This window comes from Globicephala melas, chromosome 1 (assembly GCF_963455315.2).
Source record: "Globicephala melas chromosome 1, mGloMel1.2, whole genome shotgun sequence".
Taxonomy (NCBI): Eukaryota; Metazoa; Chordata; class Mammalia; order Artiodactyla; family Delphinidae; genus Globicephala; species Globicephala melas.
The window spans coordinates 21,539,050-21,564,625 of record NC_083314.1 but is presented as its reverse complement, the minus strand read 5'-3'; the positions used below and the strand labels follow the sequence as shown (position 1 = coordinate 21,564,625).

At 39.1% G+C, this 25,576-nt stretch overlaps 1 protein-coding gene and 1 pseudogene across 6 annotated transcripts in view; both read left to right on the top strand.

Annotated features, from left to right (window-relative positions):
* NVL (nuclear VCP like) overlaps positions 1 to 25,576 on the top strand; it is a 109,806-nt gene that overhangs the window by 58,866 nt on the left and 25,364 nt on the right. For 5 of the 6 annotated variants that reach the window (XR_009564312.1, XM_060300885.1, XM_030868398.2 and 2 more), the window contains 3 exons: positions 8,608 to 8,714; positions 19,805 to 19,881; positions 22,515 to 22,603. Coding sequence is in view for 4 of the 6 variants with exons in the window: in XM_060300885.1 (XP_060156868.1) it covers positions 8,608 to 8,714; positions 19,805 to 19,881; positions 22,515 to 22,603 (273 nt within the window). In the remaining 2 variants the exon portion in view is untranslated. Of the gene's footprint in view, positions 1 to 8,607; positions 8,715 to 15,879; positions 19,882 to 22,514; positions 22,604 to 25,576 lie in introns of those variants that run through there. The other variant, XR_009564322.1, reaches the window with a different exon arrangement.
* Positions 1,334 to 5,882, top strand: LOC132593526 (serine/arginine-rich splicing factor 3-like; annotated as a pseudogene).

The following is a 25,576-nucleotide window of genomic DNA, read 5'->3' as shown; positions in this document are numbered from 1 at the left end:
CTTCATCAACTATGTTATACATCAGTCAGTATTATTTATCTAGATGATGTATCAATTCCATTTGACGTTTTGTTTGCTTTTGGAGGTCTCCCTTCTGGAGCTTTCTGTCATGCTCCAGTCTGGACTGGTGCCATCTAGGTCTGTGATATAAATGGCTGTCATTTCAGGACTTCCCTTTCCTGCTTTCCTTTGTTTTGCACTGTTTCTGATCTTATGTTTGTCTCTTGCTTTACTCTTAAATTTTGCTAGAGCTTATCTTTCAGTGGCTTTCTTAAGAAAGGTCATGTAGGAGGTACATTTTTTTTGAATTCTTATATATGTGAAAATATCTTTATTCTAGTCTCATTATTGATTGGTAGCCTGGCTGGATATAGAATTTTGAGTTGAAAATTTTGTTTTTTGTAATTTGTAGGCATTGCTTTTTCTCTTTTAAAAGTTCTAGGTCATTCTGATCCTTTTTATGTGACTTTTTTGTTTGTTTCACTTGTATGCATCGCACTTGGTGGGTTTTAAACCTCTTGAATTGATCTACTAAAGTTCTTCTTTTCACCTATTTTCCATCTCTTTATCCTTTTTCCCTAATTTTTGAGGTACTGATTTTTAGGAAGTAAATTAAAATCCTGTCCTCTCACCATTCTACCTCTGGTTGTTCTGAGAAACTGTGACAGCCTTCTTCTAACTTGTGGTATACCAAAGTCCATACCCTCTTCTGGAAATAAACCAGTTCCCTGTGCTCAACCAAAGGAGATGGAGCTCCTGGTGCAAATTACATCTTGAGCACAGATGCCCTAAATTTAACTCTCCTGTACACATCTTTGCATTGCATTCTTCAGATACCAAGTCCTGTAAAGGATGTTTTCATTTGAGGAACAGTTCCCACTTAACCCCTGTCTAGCTGGTTAAAAACACTCCTGAGCAGCACGCATAGGTTATGGAACCCAGATGGCCACACTAGCTTATTACTTTTTCTTCTATTGAGTAGGTGTCTATTTCTTACCAGTAGCAATTCAGTATCTAGAATGAGTTTCTGCTCTCCATGTATGGTGCAGTCCAAAAAATAAATAAGTAAATTATGATGTGTAAGCTTCTTCTAGGCAAGGAGTAAGTCTGCAGTCTTATATTTGAGAGAGAGCTTCAAGTTCAGGGTTTCTACCTATTGTACGCCCACAGTTATTTGTCAGATGAAAGAGTGGGTGACTTAAAAGAAGATACTGATTTTATTATAGTAAGATATTCAGCCACTTAAGTACCAAGTCAAATGCAATGCTCCCTTACCTATTTATTCTGAATGGCCTTGGATTATGGTTGAATGCTTCTTGAAGGCAGTTGAACAATGACTTGGTGCCATGGTCAAGCCAGTATATCTTGCCCTTTGGTAAGTACTGCCCTTATAAAATTAACATAGGCCCTGGCATTACTTCTGCTGACATACAGGTACCCTGGTGCATCCTAGAACTCAGTAAATATTTGTTTATGAATCATAAGAAGAGATCTACTTCTGATTCATGAAGGCTGTCTGATCTTATAATAACTTTTATTTCACTGGACATACTGATAATCTCTTCAGTCTGAGGATCTAATTTAAAAAAAACAGCTTTATTTAGATATGTGGTGTACCATAAATTTTCCCCGTTTTAAGTATACAATTCAGTGGTTTTGTGTATATTTACAGAGTTGTGCAGCCATACCAATAATCTAATTTTAGAACATTTCCATCACCCTAAGAATAAAATCTGTGTCTGTTAGCAGTCACTCCCTATTCTTCCCCCACTGCCAGCCCTAGGCAACCATTAGTCTACTTACTGTCTCTGTAGATTTCCGTATTCTGGATATTTTATGTAAGTGGAATCATACAGTATGTGGGCTATTGTATCTAGCTTCTTTCACTCAGCATGCCTTCAAGTTTCATCCATGTTATAGAATGTATCAATACTTCATTCCTTTTTATTGCTGGATAATATTCCAGTGTATGGATATACCACATACTATTTATTCACCAGTTGATGGACATTTAGGTTGTTTGTACTTTTTAGCTATTATGATAATGCTGCTATGAACATTCATGTACAAGTTTTTGTTTGGATATATGTTATAATTTATCTTAGGCAGATACCCAAGAGTGGAATTGCTGGGTCATACGGTAACTCTATGTTTACCATTTCGAGAAACTGCCAAATTCTTTTCCAAAATGTCTGAATTGTTTTATATTCGCACTAGTAATTGTGACAAGGCAGTGTATGAGGCTTCCAGTTTCTCCACATCCTCACCAACACCTGTTATCGTCTTTTTTATTATAGCCATGTAGTAGATGTGAGGAAGTATTTCATTGTAGTTTGATTTGCATTCCCCTGATAATTAATGATGCTGAACATCTTTTCTTTTGCTTGTTGGCCGTTTATATATCTTCTTTGGAGAAATGTCTGTTTGAATCCTTCCCCCAGTTTTTAATTGGGTTAATGCCTTCTTGTCATTGAGTAGTAAGAGTTCTTTATTTATTCTAGATACAAGTCCATAATCAGATATGTGATTAGCATATATATTTTCTCCCAATCTGTGAGTTTTCTGTTTACTTTCTTGATGGTATCATTTGAAGAACAAAAGTTTTAAATTGGTAAAGTTCAATTTATTTATTTCTTTTTTTAATCACATGTACTTTTGATGTCATACCTAAGAAATCACTGTGTAACCCAGGGTCATGTTTTCTTACAAGAGTTTTAAACTTTTAGTGCTCACATTTAGGTCTTTGGTCCACTTTGAGTTAATTTTTTGTATGTTGTGAAGAAGGTGTCCATTCATCCTTTTGTATGTGGATAGTCACGTGTCTCAGCATCCTTTGTTGCAAAGACTGATCTTTTCCCCATAGAATTGTCTTGGCACCATTGTTGAAAATTGAGGGTCCATTTGTAACAAAATACTGTTTTCCTAAAGTTGAAAGTTGCTACCATTAGCTCTTAAATTTTAGCACTTTTTTGGTACTTAATAGAATAGTAGTTGCTTTTTAATCAGCAGATCTGAGGGAGAGTTCCTCCTCTTCAGGCATCGGTCTCATTTGTAAGTGAATGGATTTTGTCCTTAGATCTTTGGAATTGTTGATGACTTCTTCATTGCAAAGATAAGAATTGTTATCTTGCCGTCTTCCACCTAAAATTCTGACACAATTAGGTAGGGAACCACTTAGGAAGTTGTAAAAATAATCTAAGTGCTGCAAGATACTTTGAACCAGGTGACACCTGGGAATGTAGAAGGAATCTGAATATACTGTGTCATACAGTTGACAGGATTTGCTAATGGATTGGATATAGATGTGGAAGAATGAAATCAAACATGACTCCAAGTTTTAGGCCTGAAAAACTGGAAGGATGAATTGCCATTAACCAAGATGGGAAGAGCAATGGTAGGGCCCTGTTTGGGGAGGTGATGGGAAAAGATCTGGATCTCAGTCTTAAATATGCCGTGTTTAAGATGCCTGTTAGTGGGCTTCCCTGGTGGCGCAGTGGTTGAGAGTCCGCCTGCAGATGCAGGGGACACAGTTTCATGCCCTGGTCCGGGAAGATCCCACATGCCACTGAGCCTGCGCGTCCGGAGCCTGTGCTCTGCAACGGGAGAGGCCACAACAGTGAGAGGCCCATGTACCGCAAAAAAAAAAAAAAAAAGATGCCTGTTAGTGAAACAGAATTGTTGAGTATGAGCCAGCTTTTCTTTGAGAAAAGATGTAATATGTAGAATTTTGTAAGAGCTTCTGGTAGAGCATAGTTTAAATCATCTAACACATATATACACACACATACTTTATGGTATATAGATTGCTCAGGATGCTTTTTACTGTAATTAAAATAAGTAAATAATTTCTTAAAATAATAAACAACAAAATACTAAATGTGATGTTGTCAGAGAATTTAAATGATTATAAAAGTCCTAAACTAAGAATACTTTCTAAGTACAATTGGGATTCTTTATATCAAGCTTTATTTTGGGGCATGCAGATCTGGCTTTAAGATCTCTGTTTGTATATTTAAGATAAAAGATGTTTTCACAGTATGGTATTGGCATAGACATAGACATATAGATCATTGGATAGTAGAATTAAAAAATGTTCCCACAAATATCTGGACAATTGATTTTTTTTTTTATAGAGCACAAAGGCAATACAGTGGAAAAAGAATAGCCTTTTCAGTAGTTGCTGGAACAGTTGGATATCCATAGGCAAGAAAAATGAACTTTAATCCCTATCGTTTACCATATGCAAAAATTAACCCAAATGAATCAAAGACCAATGAAAACCCATAGCTATAAAACTGCTGGAAGAAAACACAGGAGAAAATTTTTTCTATCTTGGATTAAGCAAAGATTTCTTAGATGGATAAATTGAACTGCTCTTCAAAAGATGCCACTAAGAGAATACAGAGACAAACCACAGACTGAGAGAAAATACTTGCAAAGTATATTATTTCTTAAAGAATATATAATGAACTCAACGACATAACTCAAAACTCAACAACAACAAAAAAGGCATTAAAAATACGCAAAAGAATTGTACAGACACCTCACCATAGAAAGTATACAGGTGGCAAATAAACACATGAAAAGGTGCTCAACATTGTTAGTCATCAAGGAAATGCAAATTAAAGCCTCAGTGAGATATCACTGCAAACCTTAGAATGACTGACTAAAATGAAAAAGACTAACTATAGGTCATTTCATGGATGCTGGGTTTGCGAGAGCATCTGCGGGTGCCTGGCGGGAGGGGACCGGAAAGACCCAGCTGAGGGTGTGTGGATTTGAGCCTCCGCGTTTCTAGCCCAGGATCTCGAAATCCATTGTGGTTCCTGTCCATTAGACTGTAAGCTTTATGTAGGTAATCTTAGAAACAATGGTAGTGACCGAATTGGAACAAGCTTTTGGCCATTGTGGACCCATCCAAAGTGTGTGGGTTGCTAGAAACCCTTCTGGCTTTGCTTTTGTGGAATTTGAAGATCCCAGAGAGGCAGAGCTAGATGGGAGAACACTTTGTGGCGGCCGAGTAAGAGTGGAACTGTTTTTGTTTGTTTGTTTGTTTGTTTGTTGCGGTACGCGGGCCTCTCACTGCTGTGGCCTCTCCCATTTCGGAGCACAGCTCCGGACACGCAGGCTCAGCGGCCATGGCTCACGGGCCTAGCCGCTCCGCGGCATGTGGGATCCTCCCGAAACGGGGCACGAACCCGTGTCCCCTGCATCGGCAGGCGGACTCTCAACCACTGTGCCACCAGGGAAGCCCAAGAGTGGAACTGTTGAATGGTGAAAAGAGAAGTCGAAATCTTGGCCCACCTCCTTCTTGGGGTCGTCACCCTCAAGATGATGATTATTTTTATTTATTTTTGGCTGCATTGGGTCTTCGTTGCTGCAGGCAGGCTTTCTCTAGTTGGGGTGAGCAGGGGCTACTCTTTGTTGCGGTGCGCAGGCTTCTCATTGTGGCGGCTTCTCTTGCTGTGGAGCACAGGCTCTAGGCGCGCGGGCTTCAGTAGTTGTGGCACGTGGGCTCAGTAGTTGTGGCTCGCGGGCTCTAGAGTGCAGGCTTAGTAGTTGTGCTGCATGGGCTTAGTTGCTCTGCAGCATGTGGGATCCTCCTGGACCAGGGATCGAACCTGTGTCCCCTGCATTGACAGGTGGATTCTTAACCACCGCGCCACCAGGGAAGTCCCTCAAGATGATTATTGAAGGAGGAGGCCTCCCTCGCCGCAGATCCACAGATCTCCAAGACAGAGAACCTTCTCCTACGGCTGGAGCAGGTCCCTTTCTAGAGATAGGAGAAGAGAGAGAAATCGCCGTTCTGGGAGAGAAATCACAAGCCGTCCTGAACTTTCTCTAGGTCTCGTAGCCGATCTAGGTCAAATGAAAGGAAATAGAAGGCCAGTTTGCAAGAGGAGGAGTGTTGTACAGGAAATAACTTCATTTGACAGGAGTATGTACAGAAAAGTCAAGTTTTGTTTGAGAATTCATAAGCTTGGTGCATTTCTTTTTTAATAAATTTATTTATTTTTGGCTGCATTGGGTCTTCGTTGCTGCGCACGGGCTTTCTCTCGCTGCGGCCAGTGGGGGCTACTCTTCGTTGTGGTGTGCAGACTTATTTCGGTGGCTTCTGTTTTGCGGAGCACTGGCTCTAGGTGCACAGGCTTCAGTAGTTGTGGCTCGCGGGCTTAGCTGCTGCGCGGCATGTGGGATCTTCCCAGACCAGGGCTCGAACTCGTGTCCCCTGCATTGGCAGGTGGATTCTTAACACTGTGCCACCAGGGAAATCCAAGCTTGGTGCATTTTTAAGATGTTTTAGCTGTTCACATTTGTCTGTCTGTTGGCACAGTGACGCATAAAGGTGTAATTCTCTGTGGTTTGAAATGGACTATATGAGGCATGTACTATCAAGAATTGTTACTTTACAATGTTCCCTTAAGCAAAATTGAATTTGCTTTGAATTTTAGTCTTGCGTAGACTGATAATAAATCTCCAACTCCTGCCCAGCTAAAGTATGATGTTTAATATTATGGAAACAAAACTGGCAAAAATTGAGAAGACGTTTTCCATAGCTGGGATATGGTATGCAGCTGTAGTTAAGCAAGCAGTCTTTAAAACCTACTGTGAACACAAGCCAGCAGGTAAAAATTAAAGCTGCACCCTTAACCTAGATTAGAGGTTTAAAAATTCCACTAGTGTTCACACTGGACAAGAGGTTGTCCAGTTGGTGTAGAATCGAAGAAGTTTCAAGAAATTAGTTTACCTTTGCTTTAGGTCAGAAGTTCCTTCTGTGATTGCTGTATATGAATACATAGCTCTTTGTAACATGATTTATTTGGAAATTTGAGACTATTTAAGATACCAGTGTCCTGCCAGTTTAAGGGTACATTGTAGAGCTGAACTTTGAGTTGCTGTGCAAGATTTTTTTTCATGCTGTCATTTGTTACATGTTTTGTGAGAATCCTTGGGATTAAAGTTTTGGTTACAAATTGTTGTTTAACCTGAAAGCCTGGTGCAAAACTAAAATTTGAGCTTGGTACCAAGTCCAGGTATAACATTCCTATTGGAAGCCATACTTACATTTTCTTGTAAAGTACTTCTGAAAATAAAATATTAGCATAACTGTGTAATAGTTGAACCCACCATTACCATAGATAGTTCTTGTCCCATAGAAGGCAATTGGTTACACAAATCTTATTTTGTAAGAAACAGAGTTGCAGCTTTTGAAGTGAAGGGAGTTTTTGGTTGTCCACCTAAGTGATGATACATTTTTAGGAGTAGAAGCCAGTTCAAAGTCCATGATATTCAGTGATCAACATTTTAAGGTAGAGCCACCTGATACATTATAATCCAAAGTTGCCCATTAAAAAAACGGCTTTTATTGTTAGCATGAAAGCTTTACACAAAGCTTTAAAAATTGCTTCCATTTTATATAATTTGAGGTGTTTCATGGGAATTCGAAGTTGATCCATCATGATGTAAAATTCACTATGTGGTTCAAATGTAACAGTGCAGAATTGAATAGGGAGGTATGCATAACCTTGCTTTTAGAAATCTAGAGGAGGTGTAATTTCAAATTTTTGTGCCATTAGATTAAATCATAATGCAGCAACAACAACAAAAGACTAACGTATTGACAAGGATATAGAGGATCTTGAACTCTCATATACTACTGCTGTTGGGAGTGTAAAATGGTACAACTCATTTGGAAAATAGCTTGTTGATTTTTTAAAGTTAAATGTACACCTACAGGGTGTTATAGCCGTACTGCTTTGCATCCCACACTTAGGTATTTACTAAAGAGAGATGAAAGCATATACAAAGACTTGTACTTGAGCGTTCATAGCAGCTCTATTTGTAGTAGTTCAAAACTAGAAACAAACCAAATGTTTGTCACCAGAAGAACTAAAAAACAAATGTGGCATACCCATACAATGGAATGCTGCTCAGCAATAAAAAAGAATTAAGTACTAATACAAATAACAACCTAGGTGAATCTCAAAATAAGTATGTTGAGTAAAAGAAAGCCAATAGTATATGCTGTATGATAAAGTACAAAGGTTTCCTGAGACCAGAATTTTGAGAACCTTTGCCCTGTAGAGTCAGGTGACCCTTAGACTTTTCGGAGACATGAGGGTGCAAGTGTTAGGCTTCAATCTGCAGTGGGAAGCGGGAGTTGAGAGAATTGAATATGTATTTTACGAAGATAACCTTGGCAGCATTCTAAGGGGTCCCAGAGAGGGGAAGTTTAGAAATACGACCAGTTAGGGGGGCATTACATTTGGCCTTGACTTAGGGTCTAGGTAATGGGAGGCGGACTCGATAGAATTGATAGAATGTATCTCCAGTTAGAGGGAAGGGAGAAACCTGCCTGGTATGTGGAGGGGCAGGTGGGGGTCTTCATCTGAGATTGAGAATCCTGAAGGAAAAGTAGGTTTGAGGCAGGAAGGAGGCGGGTGGACTTCACTTTCTTAAGGATGAGCAGAATCTTTTAACTGTAAAAAAGTCTAAATTATCAACTTTTTCTCTTAAAAATGTACTCTTCCTGTCTCTCATGTTAATTATATTTTGTAAAAGATTCTGTTTCATTTATTTAAGCCTTTTTCCTCCCTTCGTCTCTAGATATCATTGACCCTGCAATCCTGCGCCCAGGCCGCCTGGACAAAACACTCTTTGTGGGTTTGCCACCCCCAGCAGATCGTCTTGCCATCTTAAAAACTATCACAAAAGTGAGTAAAGGAAATGGTACATTTTTGTGTATGTTTCTTGCATTTTAAATACAGAAAACTAATCATTTACGGTGCCTAATCACTGTCTTTTCTGTAGCTTTAAATATTTGCCCAGCCTATAAGATCTTTGTTACTTTAAAGGAATTGTTCTCAGAGCATATTTGAAATGGAATAGAAGCTTTTGGAGATGAAAAGTAAATAGATAATAGGCCCATTTTAAATATCCAGAGAAAAATTGAGTTTTGAAGCCACAATGTTGAATTCTGTCCTCCATGTTGGTATATGCCAACTTTTAAGATGCCTGTACAGTACTGACTTTGCTCTTTTTATAAAAATCGTAAGTAGTGCATACAAAATACAAAGAAGAAAGCAGATCACCCTAAATTGAACTACTGCAAAATAATCTGCATTAACATTTAGTGCAGACATCGTTCCAAACATCTTTATACACAGTGGGTTGTTGGATGGCTGGATGGTTGAGTGAACGAGGAGGAAGGGGAATAAATTTAACACATTATTTAAAGTTAAATTTATTTGAAATTTAACAGAAAACAAAACTAAAGGAATTATTAAACTTCCAAGTACACGTTTCATTTTAGATGGCATCAGTTTAATTTCTGCTCTGAAAGTTAGATAATTAGCATTCTTATATTTCCCTTTTTCCACTTACCAGCTTTTCTTCCCTGTATATTTTTTATTTGCCCAGTGTCATCAAGTTTACATTCTGTTCTAGAGTCATATTCTTAGTTTCACATTTATATAGATACAGTACTCACAACCAGCACTTTTGCCACAGCTTTTATGTTTTCTAGTTTAGTTCATTTCGTCATTTGGTTGACTGTATTTCATCATCCGGTTTATTCCATTTATTAATAGTTTATTCAACTGTATTCCTCAAGTTCATGATTAAGAATGTCTGCCTGTTGTCGTTATAATTAAATGATATATTAGCTTTATACTTAAATGACATATTAAATGATATAATTTTTCCTTGGTCACACAGTCTTTCTGGTCTTTGTAGAAATTGCAGCATGAGTTTGGGCATTGAATGTGTTTGTAAAATGTCTGAGGTCAGTCTGATCTTTGTTTTCTCTTTGGTAGGTGACTTGCTTTTTCTGCTTGGATCCCTGAAAAATTCTTTATCTCTGAAGTTTAATAACTGAAATAAGATATGTCCCTGTCAATTTTTTGTTGTTGCTGTTGCTGGTGGTGGTGATAGTGGGGTTTTATTTTGACTAGTGAAGAACTAAAGTCTGGTGTGCCTTTTTATTTTGTAGGTGCAATTCTTCCTTCATTCCAGGGAAATGTTTCTGTGTTGTATGTATGAATACTTTTTCTGTATCATTTGTTGGATTTATTTCTTCAAGGTCACTGATTATTCTTATATTAGATACCCTTTGTCTTCTGTATCTTTTGTCTACTTGTTTTATTTTTTATTTACTTTTTAAATTAATTTATTTATTTAATTTTATTTTTGGCTGCGTTGGGTCTTTGCTGCTGCGCACAGGCTTTCTTCAGTTGAGGCGAGCTGGGGCTACTCTTCATTGTGGTGCGCCGGCTTCTCATTGCGGTGGCCTCTCCTGCCGCGGAGCATGGGCTCCAGGTGTGTGTGTTTCAGTAGTTGTGGCACGTGGGCTCAGTAGTTGTGGCTCACGGGCTCTAGAGTGCAGGCTCAGTAGTTGTGGCGCAAGGGCTCAGCTGCTCCGCGGCCTGTGGGATCTTCCCAGACCAGGGCTCGAACCCATGTCCCCCGCATTGGCAGACAGACTCTTAACCACTGCGCCACCAGGGAAGCCCCAGTCTACTTGCTTTAATTTGTCTTTTTCTGCTGCACTCACTGTGATTAAACTTGAAGTCTTCTCTTTTTTTCCTTTTTTCCTTCCTTTCATTGGAACCCCCAAGTTCATGAAATGAACTTGATGGTTACTTCATCCATACCTTCTCTTTGTCCCAATGTAGAGTGAATGAGTTCTCTCATCACCCTCTCACTCTACCTGGAACTAGTTTTCTTACACTTCCCACATTACAATTTGAGGTCTGGTTAATTGCTTTCTGTCCACATTTTTATAGCCTGGGGGTGGGAAAGAGTGCTAAGCTGGTACTGATTTGACCATTATAAGGAAGCCTGAACTTATTCTCTTCTGAAAGAGACCCTGTGAAATGCATGATGCCTGGACCTGCTTTCTTCATGCAGAGCGTGTCTCATTCCCATGTGCTTGTGCCCCCAGTGCTGCACAGCTCCTGGGGAATGGCATACCTTGGCGTTTCTTCCTGATTCTGCTGAAATCCCGATAGTATATCTGAAGGTTTGTGTTTAGCTTTTCCCAGGGATATCTGCTCCAAAGACTGCTTCTCTCCAGATTGGAATCTTAATGGACATTCATAAGATTTTGTTAGCTTCTTTCCTCAGTGCTACTTCCCAGGAATGGAGGCCTAATTAATAGCTACTCCAGAATGATCTCTTTCCTTGGAACCCACTTTTCAACATTTACAACATAAGGTTTACCCCCTTTCTTTATGTGGTTGCCACTGGTAAATTTTTAAACTTAACTTTTTTTTTTTAGTATTTTCTTTCTGTGTTGGCAAAGAAAGAGTCTGTGTTCCTACTTCACTGGGCCACCCTTACTTAAAAGTGCATAGAGCAGTGTTCATAACTATCTCCAGCAGGAGGGGAAACAGGAGGATAATCAGCTCTGTGGGTTAACAAGACCCCACTGCCAGCAGTATGGAAGCCAACTTGGAGAAAGGTGAAAGTCAAGGTTGTAAAATGAGGCATGCCGGAACTAAGGCAGTATCGGGGGAATAGCAAAGAGGACATAGATGTGGGGACTATTTAAAGGTTTTAGTTAATAGGACATTGGATTAACTATAGAGTTAGGGGGGTAAAGCAAAAGGAAGATGATTTCTCAGCTTGAGCAGCTGAATCGATGGTGTTGTCTATCAACACAAGAGATTGAGGAATGAGGAGGTGATGTCATTTGAGTTTCAGGTGCTTGGGCACTATCCACGGGGAGACGTGTAGCAGGATGTTAGTCCTGTGGTTGGGAGTTCAGAGGAGTCCTCTGGCTGGGTTATGGTTTCACCTGTCATCAGCACATAGCTGGTGGTCAAAGCCATGAAAACACATTGCTTTAGTTCAGTGGCTCTCAACCTAGGTCAGTTTTACCATCACCAACAACCCATCTCACCCCAAGGGCAATGTCTCGGGACATTTGTTTATCACCAAGGCAGGGGAGTGATGGTGCTACTGGACATCCTACAACATACAAAACAGCCCCACAACAAAGAATTTTCCAACTCAAAATATCAATAATGCCAAAATTAAGAACCTCTTCTTTAGTTATATGTACTTGTTTCTTTGTATCATCGAGTTTGATGATGATGCATCAAGGCACTTCTCTCCCTTTCCTTGGCTCTGTCATTAGAGACTATGATAGTGAGATTCTGTTTGCTTTGGTTAATGTCTGTTTAGATCTTCCGCCCATTTTTTGTTTGGGTTGTTTGTTTTTTTGATATTGAGCTTCATGAGCTGTCTGTATATTTTGGAGATTAATCCCTTGTCGGTTGCTTCATTTGCAAATATTTTCTCCCATTCTGAGGGTTGTCTTTTTGTTTTGTTTACAGTTTCCTTTGCTGTGCAAAAGCTTTTATGTTTAGTTAGATTTGTTTATTTTTGTTTTTGTTTCCATTACTCTAGGAGGTGGATCAAAAAAGATCTTGCTGCAATTTATGTCAAAGTGTGTTCTGCCTATGTTTTCCTCTAAGAGTTTTATAGTGTCCAGCCTTCCATTTAGGTCTTTAATCCATTTTGAGTTTACTTTTGTGTATGATGTTAGGGAGTGTTCTGATTTCATTCTTTTACATGTAGCTGTCCAGTTTTCCCAGGACCACTTATTGAAGAGACTGTCTTCTCCATTGTATATTCTTGCCTCCTTTGTCATAGATTAGGTGACCATAGGTACGTGGGTTTATCTCTGGGCTTTCTGTCCTGTTCCATGGATCTGTATTTCTGTTTTTATGCCAGTACCATATTGTTTTGATTGCTTTGGTTAACGTATGTGTGTATGTATACACACACAAGCACATTTATACAATCCTAATTTGTTTCTGTAAATTTCTTATAGTTATAATGATATAATGATGATACTTTCACACTTGTCTGTGGGAGATCACTAATTAAAGGCAAAGATTGGAGTAATAATTCATGAGGTATTTGGTGTTGAGGGCCTTAGAGATTTGGACCCAGAAGAATGACTGGCTCATTCTTCCAAACGTGTGTCATCCACTGTATGGTACTCAGCACTGTGGAACAACTTTACACTTCCTTCATCTAGAATTTCAGCGCTATTTTCTAAAATTGTTAGCTCTTGGACTCAGGGGTAAAGGCCCCACTTCAAAGATAAAATTATTAGGAAAATAAGATACTAGAATATTAACCTAAATGAATGATCTTCTAGTCAGTCAACAAGTATTTATTGTAAACTAAATATATCCCTGGTTGTGTGTATACCATGGGGAGACTAAGACACGGAAGACATAGTCCTTACATATAAGGAGCTTTTCTTCTAGATGAAAAGATAATATGAATGTTTCTAAAACAACAACAGGCATATTAATTCATTCCTTAGAAAGGGAGAAAAATGAAGGCAACTGAGTAACCTAGAGATTTCAACTATATAAAGAAATATAAAGAAAAAAGTCAAGAAGAAAACATAGCAAAATATGAACAGTGCTTGCCTTTTGGGGATGGGCTTACAGGTTACTTCTTCTGCCTTCTCAGTGCCCTCCAGTCAGAGACCAGGAACACACTTGGAGTTGAACAAGCAGGGCTTGTTTCTCTTTGAAGTGAGGGAGGACCCGCACCACAGAGAACTGTAGGAGTGGGGTGTCTCAGTAAGAGGATGTTAGAAAGGACTTCAGTGATTTGTGTTTGTGTTAGGTTTGGGAAGAGTTTAAGGGGTTTTGCTCTGAATTGCTTTCAAAAACCAGGCATTATTCTGTGATTGAGGGTCTTAATAAATCTTACCAAGAAGGAAGGCTAGACCAAGGCTAAGGCTGTGATTGGGAAAGAAGCAGCTGTCATTTACATTAGCCGGGACAGGCAATGTTTGACCATTCTGTGGTTTGGACAGTGTTTATGTTTTATCTGTGTTCAGACATGATTATGCAGGAATCTTGTTTTTCCCTTGATCCATCCTGGTCATGGAGTGGCCTTCTCTGATGTTGATGTTCTGTGAAATTGTTTATATTCAACAGGAGAGCAGCACTGCCTAGCTGTGAGGGCCCAGCCAGCTCGTAGCAACACCAAAGCCCACTTGCTGGATGTCAGGGCCTGCTTGTCTCTGTCTCAGTGGCTTTATATTTCCAAATTTTCTATCATGAGCATATATGCATATAGCGGGGGGAGGGGTACGGAGAATGTTTTGTGGTTTTTTTTTTTTAAACAAAAACATAAATGTTGAGGTTAAGGAGGAAGGGCCTAGAATTAGATAGAAAGGCCCTTTGGGCAGCCTCCATGCACAAAGTTGTGACTATAGAAACAAAAGAAACCAGAAAAAGACATTTTGATAAAAATCTATTTGACTTTAAAAGCAACTTTTGTGAGACTGTGGTTTAGACTGTTATATAGTCAGTTCTCAGCATCTGTCTATGCTAAAGGCAAAGGAGGGCTTTTGGCTGTTTAGACTATTTTTGCAGCGGTTATGGGCGTGTCATGTTCTCAGACCCGCTCCAGAGGAAGGGGCCAACACAGGCCTGAGTGACGGTGCACTTGCTGTTGCCCTCTGAGGAGAGCTGCTTGCACTGCATTTCACATCCTTATCTTACCTTTTCAAACCTCCAGAGGCCTTGAATGTTTTTGCTTAAAGATCTTTGTTGATGGCTAAAGCTAAAGCAGGGTAGAGGGAGAGGAAGCAGAATCTCTAATTTCAGGGCAGAGTCCACAAGGCAGACCTCCTCCTCATGGCAGTCTTTATGAAGACTCAGCCAAAAGTGAGAAAAATTGGCCTTTTTAATGTTTAATAAACCTTTCTATTTCAAAGTTTGCTGGCTTTTTACTTAAATTCCCCAGATTGTTTTATATATACTATTTCCTCTTTTTCCAATTAAAACTTGAAATATTTTGGGAAGATTAGAATAAAATTCTTTAGTCTTGGTCCTAAAAATCTAAAGATCTGTGGGTCAGAGCAACTTCTCAGTATCTTTTGGAGTCTAAGTTTCTTAAGAGAAAAACGAGCAATGACATAATACTTTTTTATATATTCTATTTGGTGTTTCTGGTAATGTTGTGGTAATAAGAGGTTTATCACTAAAAACCCCTTGGACAAGTAGAACATTTTTTTCTTAATTTCTGTTTCTTCCTATAAATGTCATTAAAACTTGCCCTTATCTCAGAAAGCCAGAAAGGTTATTTGATGTCTGCCAAGTGCTTTGAGGTAATATGCAGTCTTTAAAATAGTGATAAAAATTCCACTAAGAGACCCAAAATTCTCAATATGTTTTTTAAAATGTGCCCCGTAAGACTAAAACATATAATATCTCACCAAGAAACATATCTGTTAAATTTTCATGAGCTAAGATAATAATATCTGATATAATAAAAAGTGATACTTATTAAGCACTTACTGTGTTCTAGGTACTTCACAGATATGAATATGCTTAATCCTTGCAACTGCCTTTTGAACTGTTTGAATTGAATATTTAAATATTCAAATGAATATTATTTCCATTTTACTGATGAGCAAACTTTATCTCACAAAAACAGGATACAAAGATGTGTTTTTTCTTTTATTGAAGAAATATAGTTGATTTACAATGTTGTGTTAATTTCTGCTATACAACAAAGTGATTCAGTTCTTTATATATATAAAAGAATATATATTCTTTTTCATATTCTTTTCCATTATGGTTTATCACAGGATATTGAATATAATTTCCTGTGCTATACAGTAGGACCTTGTTGTTTATCCATTCTGTATATAATAGTTTGCATCTGCTAATCCCAAACTCCCAATCCATCACTCCCCCACCCCCCTTGGCAACCACAAGTCTATTCTCTATGTCTGTGAGTCTGTTTCTGTTTCATAGATAAGTTCATTTGTATCATATTTTATTTTATTATTTTTATTTATTTATTTAAAAAAATTTTTTTTTCTTCTGTACGCAGGCCTCTCACTGTTGTGGCCTCTCCCGTCGCGGAGCACAGGCTCCGGACGTGCACGCTCAGTGGCCATGGCTCACGGGCCCAGCCGCTCCGCGGCATGTGGGATCCTTCCCGGACCGGGGCACAAACCCGTGTCCCCTGCATCGGCAGGCGGACTCCCAACCACTGCGCCACCAGGGAAGCCCCCATTTTACTTCTTACTGCCACATTTCAGTTAAGAATAATTAGATTTTAATGATACAGAGATTCCTCAGCCCTTATTTCTACTAATTGGAAAGTAATGTTGCTATTGAAACATTTGGAAGTATGCTATGTAGACCACACTCCCCAAAAACAGGCAATTTGTTACTTTCTTTCAATTGATAGTATTTTGGGGGTTTATTTTTCTAAAAAACTAATCTCCTAAGAATTAGAAAATTTCTGAGAATCTAAATTTCTAAGAATTAATTATTTTTCTAAAATATTACTTTTAGATAAGCATTTGTTTATTGTGTTCCTTTATATATTGAGCTTTCTCAAAAGATTTAACTTAAAGAGTGCCCTAAATATGGCAAGTTGGCAATTGCTCCCCGTATGCAGTTGTGAGAAAAATTTCTCCTCTGGATTCTCATAAAGAAGACACTCAGTTGTGATAGAAGTTTTTACCAATATCCCTATCATAAACACAGTAATAAGCCTTTCAGGACTGAAGCTGGTGGTTCTCCTAATGTAAGCTGCAGACATAACTAAAAGCCAGTTCATTAAAAACAACTTCATGAGAGGTCAAAGAAATGCACTTCGAGGATGTGTGAGCCTTTATGAAAGTCCAGCTTGACCCAAGAGTAGAATTTAGATATTGAGAAGTATAAAAGAATTATCCTTAGGCAGTCCTCCATGAATCAGTTTCTTATGATTGAGCTTTTGATTAAAACAGGACAGTAGGGACTTCCCTGGTAGCACAGTGATTAAGAATCCACCTGCCAATGCAGGGACACGGGTTCAATCCCTGGTCCGGGAAGATCCTACATGCCGCAGAACAACTAAGCCCGTGTGCCACGACTACTGAGCCTGCGCTCTAGAGCCCACGAGCCACACTACTGAGCCCACGTGCCACAACTACTGAAGCCCACACGCTGTAGGGCCCGAGAGTCGCAACTACTGAGCCCGAGTGCCTCAACTACTGAAGCCCGCATGCCTAGAGCCTGTGTTCCACAACAAGAGAAGCCCCCTCTTGCCACAACTAGAGAAAGCCCGCACGTAGCAACAAAGACCCAACACAGCCAAAAATATATTAAAAAAAAAAAAAAAAACAGGACAGTAGATAGTTTGAGGTAAAATTCTCTAGCAGCACAGGGAACATCCATGTGCTGGGTGACCATCAAGGTAGGGTTGATAGTCCCTTCCTTCCTTCCTTCCTTCCTTCCTTCCTTCCTTCCTTCCTTCCTTCCTTCCTTCCTTTCTCATCGCAGTGGCTTCTCTTGTTGCAGAGCACGGGCTCTAGGCGCATGAGCTTCAGTAGTTGTGGCGCGTGGGCTCAGTAGTTGTGGCTCATGGGCTGTAGAGCGCAGGCTCAGTAGTTGTTGCACACGGGCTTAGTTGCCCCGTGCATGTGAGATCTTCCCAGGCCAGGGCTCGAACCCGTGTCCCCTGCATTCGCAGGCGGATTCTTAACCACTGTGCCACCAGGGAAGCCCTAATAGTTTCTTAAGAACATTAAAGAATCTCAAAAGGGTTCATGCCTAATGAGGTAGCCTCTTGCCCCACCTCCTACCTCCTCCTACTAGTAGATTGAGGGACTCAACAGGGCAGTGTCCTCAGGCTTTCCCACTTCCGACATAGCTTGGAAAGTCCAAACATTTCTGTTCGGCATCATGATAAATCCTTATTACCTGTTCATCATCACTATTTAAACAAGACTTCCCCTCCCCCTCCCCTTCCCCTCCCAAATATAGCACCAAATTATCTCTCCTTATCTGGAGATAAGATACTGGGTTTTGGGGGGAATTCCCTGGTCCAGTGGTTAGGACTCAGTGCTGTGAACTCGGGTTCAATCCCTGGTCAGGGAACTAAGATCCCACAAGATGCTTGGGCAAAAATAAAAATTTTTTTAAATTAAAAAAAAAGATGCTGGGTTTTTTTAATTATGAAAATACGCAATAAAGATTTGGGGCCTTACCAACTGTCCATTCAGTTGCAGATTTGAACTTCAGAACTCAAGTTTTTAAATTCCTGGTTCAGTGTTATTTCCACTTTTCAGACCTTTTTATTAAAGTATAATGCACGTACAGAAAAGTGGACATATCATTAAATGTCCAACTTCATGCGTTTTTATAAACAAAACCTTCAAGAAAGAATATTAGCAGTTAATTTCATGGAGACAGAAAGTAGAATGGCGGCTGCCAGGGGCTGGTGGAGCAGGGGGGTGGAATAGGGGAGGGTAGGGTTGTCCCTTAACACAAACAAAGTTCCATTTTGGGAAGGTGGCTGGTTATGTTTTAGAGATTGATGGTTGCACAGTAACAATGTAATTAATGCCACTAAACTATACATTTTTAAATGGTTAAAATGATAAATTTTGTTACGTAAATTTTACCACAGTAAAAGAGAGAACATTACCAGAGCCACAGAAGCTGGCCTCCTGCTTCCTTCAGGCATTGCCCACCTCTTCCCGCACAAGGTTAACTGATGAGATTGAAGGAAACTTAGGGATCACACAGTCTGACCATCTAGTTTTACACACAACCAGAGGGAGAAAAGAAAAAAGCACAAAGATTGTTTCCTAAGGTCGCACAGAAAGTTTATTTTCCCATGTTTATTTCGCAGGTCGAAGTGGATTGAATGGGAAACATAACTGTTTCTTGAACCTGTGTTAGATGAACATTTGCATTTTATCAAATAATAGCAGCTAACAGATGTACAGTTGATTAAATTCTTAAACATGCCCAGCTGGGAGGACATGAGAGGACACCCTCTGAGCATGGACCAAGCAGGTGATAGCTCAAGGTGCTGGGTCGTCTGACCCTCTGTTTGGAGCACCTGCCGAGCTAATATTTACACTTGAGGCTTAATGACATATGTTTATTTACTTTTTTCCTGTGTGTTTCTTCTTAAACTGTTTATTTCCATGTAATATTTGCTACCAAGGAAAGACAATATGCAATGTAGATTTAAGTTATGAATCAGAATAAGTCAGAATAATAAAGCAGATACTCACAAACCTACCATCTTAACAATGTCCTGTACTTTAAGTTACTAAGAACTGTTTTGTTTGCCTCTGCAGTTTAAGTCACTAAAAATGTTATTAAGTGTGTACTGTATGCATGCAAGGTACTGTGTTAAGTGTTGTTGGAATTCTAAGGCTGTTCTGATACTTGTCCTTTCTAGCATCTCTTGGTATGAGCTGAAGGGGAATTGGCACCAAAGTCAGGGTTGAGTTTTAGTTAAGGATTAGGAAAGATCACATTGAGCACAGAGGGCTTTTGGCTTTTTTTTGTAGAACAATTTGCTGATTGTTCTCTCCTGGCCACGTTCAATGTTATTTCTCCCTTCCTAGCCAGCCTCACACCAAAACTAAGCACATATGCACGTCAAAACTTATCACTGTTTATGTACTTGCCATATTTAATCAGGCAAAGGAAATGTGATTCTTCACCATTGGAAAGATTGAGGGTGGTGGGTTTTGTTCTTGGTGTTTTGTTTTTGCTGTAGTACTTACAAATTCTTCAGACTTCACCAGCATAAATTGTTTGCCTTCAGCTTTCCCCAGTTTGGGATCTACTTCTTAACCTCATTTCTCAAAATTGAAATTTGTAAAAATCTGTTACACTAGTCTGGGAGTCAGTTATATTCATTTAGTCAAGCAGCCATTACTATTTATTTAGAACCTATTATGTGGGAAAATATAGATCTTTAAAGCCTCAGTGAAAGTGGATTTTTCTCTCTTACTCAGAATGGCACCAAACCCCCACTGGATGCAGATGTAAATTTGGAAGCAGTTGCTGGTGACCTTCGCTGTGATTGCTATACGTGAGTATCTCCATCTCCAGTCAGTTAACTCTCTGAGGCTCAGTTTTCTCATGTGCAAAATGAGGGAGAATGATGTTGGGAGGGTTAAATTAGGAATCCTGGAAAGCACCCAGCGTCTGGCTTTTCCTCCTTCTTCCTTCTTGGAGAAGGGACTACCCGTTTTGAGGCTCTGAGGAGTTCCCAGGAGTACGGGGAATCCTCTCATATGTTCACTCTTGGTACTCAGCTACCCTGACCACCATCACTGCCTTTCACAAATTGTCTCTGTCGTACCAGAATATTAAAGCAGACATTTCATTACCAGCTGCGAAATTATCGAGGTGCTTCAGCACTTAAAAGAAAATAATCTACAGGTTTTTCAAGGCTCAGAATGCATTTTTCACAGCACACCTGTTAATATTCACACAGCCTGTAGTAAAAGCAGGAGGTCAAATATTTCTGCCTTCAGCTTTCATATGTGTGTGGTGGTTGTTGATTTTGTTGTTTCCTTCATGTGTTTTTAAGTAAATTTGTTAACTTTCCTCATTTTGGTTCATAGGGAAGAAAACGAAATTCACGTTGGACTAACAGGGGACATCTCTCCCTCTGGCTTATTTAAAAAGCCCTGTTGATTGTCCACAATATACTCGGGTGTTCACGGTCAAATAATGTGCTTTCTGAAGCTAAGTCAGTCAAGGAGAGCAGTGTTTTAATCTTTGAGGTCTTCAGGAGTCTGTTGTTCAGCAGTGTAAATTTACATCCAAGGAACATAGCCACCGGTACTGATATAGGCACTCAGTTCTTTCCAGTTCTGGTTGAAGAATTTCACATAACTGTCTGTCTCTCTTTTTTTTTTAAATAAATTTATTTATTTATTTATTCATTTTTGTCTGCGTTGGGTCTTCGTTGCTGTGCGCGGGCTTTCTCTAGTTGTGGCGAGCGGGGGCTACTCTTCATTGTGGTGCGCGGACTTCTCATTGCGTTGGCTTCTCTTGTTGTGGAGCACGGGCTCTAGGCACACAGGCTGCAGTAGTTGTGGCATGTGGGTTCAGTAGTTGCGGCACACGGGCTTCGTTGCTTCGCGGCATGTGGGATCTTCCCGGACCAGGGCTCGAACCCGTGTCCCCTGCATTGGCAGGCGGATTCTTAACCACTGCGCCACCAGGGAAGCCCACATAACCATCTCTTATTAAGATGATTCCACTTGAAACCATGCTGGTCATTTTTAGGGCGTGTGGCCAGGATCCAAAATTTAATGTCCAGTTTTCTCATATATGAACATCTAGGGATCTGAGTCTTGATCTTTGTTCTGCCACCTCAACCCCAACGCACCTGAGAGATTTGCCGCACTCTGGTCAGGACTCTTGGCTCACTTAAGAAAGCAGTGACTGTCTCAGTGAAAGGGAAGTGGTCCCCCAGGCCGTGGTGGTGAGGGGCGTATGTAAAAGCCCTACCTTAACTTTAAGGAGAATGTCTCTCTTCCCCTCATTGGGAGTCAAATGCATGCCAGTCTATAATTAATGAACTTACTGCTAAAGAAAATAAGACTTAAGTGAGTAGTTTACATGTTTGAGTGCTAAAATCTGAAGATTTTCAGTTGGTAGCAGAGGCAGTTTTGATGGCAGAACCTTCCCTGGGCCAAATCTTCTGGATTATACCACATAAGGAGTCAGTTAATAAATGGGTTAGGGTTAAAGTTGAATGTTGTATGTTTTGAGTTTTAATGCCACTGTCTTCACAGTTTGAAAGGCAGTATAATACTACAGTCTTCAGCTACTTGTTACATTATTGGTTAATGTGTGTGATTATTAAATAATGTTACAAACCTAACACATAACCAACAGAAAGATTGGATTCAGTTAATAATTTAAACTCTGTGGGTCTTTAATTTTATTAGTTATGTGTGTTGTCACATTATATGTTAAATGTTTGTCTAGAAATGAGGTTCTTATCCCCCAATTCAAAATCTTTCTCAAAGCATCTGTAAGAATCCTGTTAAAGATGTAATGTATTGAAACACCAGTCAGCCCCAATGTCTTTCATTGAACTCAAGAACCATGCTGACTCAGTATATTACACAGAACCATTAAATGAAGGTTTGTTAGTTCTTGTCATATTTTAAGTAATTTATGATGTATCCATTCAGCTTGAGCTTGAATCAAGTGCATCAAAGACTTTTTAGCATTTTTATTTTCCTTTTTTGAACTAAGGGTCATAAATGATTTCTTATATAAGCTTAGTTTAGACATTAGGTAATATACTATTGGTATATACTGGTAATGGGCCAGTTAGCACTTTAGCATGGGCCTTGTGAATGAAAGTTTTACAATAAATAATGTATAAGTTGCTTTCTACTGACTGGTTGTTTTAGACTTTTTATATTATCATTAGTATCTATAGAGATTAGCATGGGAATATTTATGATTCATTGCATTGTTTCCTTCATAATTTCCTTTCTTCTGAAAGTTAGAAATATTTTAGGTGAAAGCTAAAAGCTCTTTCCTACTGACCATGATCAGTTTATCCCACCATTATTGGTTAGTGTCTTTCCTGATTGTTTAATATGTGACTTAAAAAGAAATTGCTGTCAGACTTTTTTCTGGGCTTTTGCAGTGTCTAAGAATAAATGAATAAGAACGGTTCTTTTATTACAGGGGTGCAGATCTCTCTGCTTTGGTACGGGAGGCTTCTATCTGTGCCTTGAAGCAGGAAATGGCAAGACAGAAGAGTGGAAGTGAAAAAGGTACAGTTCTCTACAGAATCTCTCAGTCCTAGTTAATTATGACTCTGGATACCTAAAATCACTGTTAACCTGGAAAATGTCCATTTTCTAACATCTATCATCTGTGATATTAAAACTGACATTTTTCTGATGAGACCTTTAGCAGCTGTTCTGGAATATTACATAACCTCTGTGGCTGACAACTATAATAATAGCAAAGTTATTTGGTGCCTAATAAAATGTTTTCTATCTTTCCTTATCATCATATACAAATGTTTAGAGTTAGGCAAGTAGGTCCATTTACTGTCTTCATCATGAGTTTGGTCTGTTTATCAATACTGGAAAACTTTCTCATTCTTTTTCTAAGGTGATATCTACTTTACTGTTAAAATGTAGCCTAAATTGAAGAGCTTAGAAAACACACAAACAAGTAAAAATTGAAATAACTTCCCATATACTTACATTTTCCTTTGGGGCCATGTCAGCAGCTTTGCATTGTTCTTCATATTTGACAGTGTCTTTGATTGTATTATTTGGGTTACAAAACAATTCATTTGTGACCTGCAGGCCGACCATGCCAAGTACAAAAATAACCTCTACTTTGCTTGGTTCCTGGGACAGTTGTTTGATCAGTTGCAGTGTGTGGCTATCTTCCTTACAGTACTGTCGAATACCTTCTTCAAAAGACCTGCCTTGTCCTCAAAACCTGTACTTTGATCTGAAGTTCAAGTCTAGGTTGATCTCCTTTTATTCAGTAGATTTCCCAGAAGATGTCTTTCTTTATTCATATTTATTTCTTTTATTCTTTTCCCTTTTTTCTTTGGCTACCAGGAATCTTGGAGCTAAATTTTCTTTACAGTTGCAGCAGCATATGCTTAGCTTAGATTTGTCAACACGTGTATCTTGATTGTGAAGTCCCTCATTTTTTTGGTTGTTTAAGATTCAGTTATCTGAACTTCTTTTATTGTAAGCTATTTTAAGTTCATTTTGGAAGTGGGTGGGATATAATTAGCAAAATTAGTATGTCTTATAAGAAATCATTATGTGGTAGTATGCTACCTGAGAGCTGAATCTGATGACTATCTTTGGATTTGTTTGTCACTAAAAATTAGCAGGCCTCTGTATATGTATTAGCTGCTACTAATAATTCTGATTGGGGACTTCCCTGGTGTTCTAGTGGTTAAGACTCCATGCTCCCAATGCATGGGGCCCAGGTTTGATCCCTGGTCAGGGAACTAGATTCCGCATGCCGCAACTAAAGATCCCACATGCCACAACAAAGATCCCACACATGGCAATGAAGATCCTGCGTGCCGCAACTGAGACCCGGCACAGCCAAATGAATAAATAAATGTTTTTTTTAAAAAAAATAATAATTCTAATTGGATGTTACTTTATAAACATGTGTAACAAATTTTGACATCCCTGCTTTGCTACAGTTTGCATTTGCAGCTGTCTGTCCTTCAGGGACTTTTTTTTTTTTTTTTTTTTTGCAGTACGCGGGCCTCTCACTGTTGTGGCCTCTCCCGTTGCGGAGCGCAGGCTCCAGACGCGCAGGCTCAGCGGCCATGGCTCATGGGCCCAGCCGCTCTGCGGCATGTGGGACCTTCCCGGACCGGGGCACGAACCCGTGTCCCCTGCATCGGCAGGCGGACTCTCAACCACTGCTCCACCAGGGAAGCCCCTTCAGGGACTTTTCATTGATATCTTACAGAACCTGAAATCAGTAATGCCATTCAACTTCCATTTGACCTGTTCAGCAACACATTGTATTTTACTTTTAAATACACTATCTTAATATCTGTATAAAAGTTTACTATTTTAAGTATAAATTGTCATCACTTACGTTGTCATACTAAAATTGTAAACCAAGGCTTATTTAACATTTAGTTATTAAATTTCTCTTACTGTGTGATGGCATAACCTTTTAAGGAATTAAAACACCCTTCTATTCCAGTGTTGTGATATGACCTGTATATATTATGTATTATGATATAATTCCATAGCATCTAATTACGTGTATGCACTCTTGAATACTATGGAATCCTACTTTCCATTCTTAGTTAAATTTATTTGAATTATCCTGAAAGAGAACAGTTCTACTTTTTCATGAACATTGCCATTAAGTTAAAGTAAACAGTACAAAGATAACAAAGGATTATCTGTTTATGAGTGATAGTTTTCTTTGGGTGGTACTGCATTAAAATCTGAGGAGCAGAATGTGGGGAAAATGGGGAGATACTGGTCAAAGGTTACAAACTTCCTGCTACAAGATGAGTAAGTTCTGAGGATCCAGTGTAATAATTAGCAATACTGTGTTATATGCAGTTAACCCTTGAACAACATGGGTTTGAACTGTGCAGATGCACTTACACGTGGATTCTTTTCAGTAGATGTGTAGTATAGCACTACACAATCGACAGTCAGTTGAATCCGCAGATAATGGAACCGCAGATTCGGAGGGCCAACTTTAACATTATATGCAGATTTTTGACTGAGGGTCACCACTCCTAACCCTGGCATTGTTCAAGTGTGAGCTGTACTTGAAAGTTGTTTGGAAAGTAGATCTTAAAAATTATCACCACAAAAATTAAAAAGCTGTCATGAGGGGATAGAGGTGTTAACTAACCCTACTGTGATAACTATTTTGCAATATATTCACCCACCATATCATCATGTTGTACTCCTTAAACTTGAATGTGTTATATGCCAACAATATCTCAATAAAGCTGGGGAGAAAAACAAAGTAACAAAACACATGAACTGTTTTCTTTAAAGGATAAGAATCTTTAATTAAGTCTGGACAAAGTACTTTTTGGTGTAATTTGTTCCACAATAAACTGTTTTGATTGCTGGGGGAAAAAAGATTACAAATAAAAAGATTACACTTTTTAATATAGGATATTGTAAACATTACACATTTATGTAAAATTAAATGTGGTCAGGTATTTGTAAATTAAATTAAAATTAAAAAGTGTCTAAAAACTTGAGCAG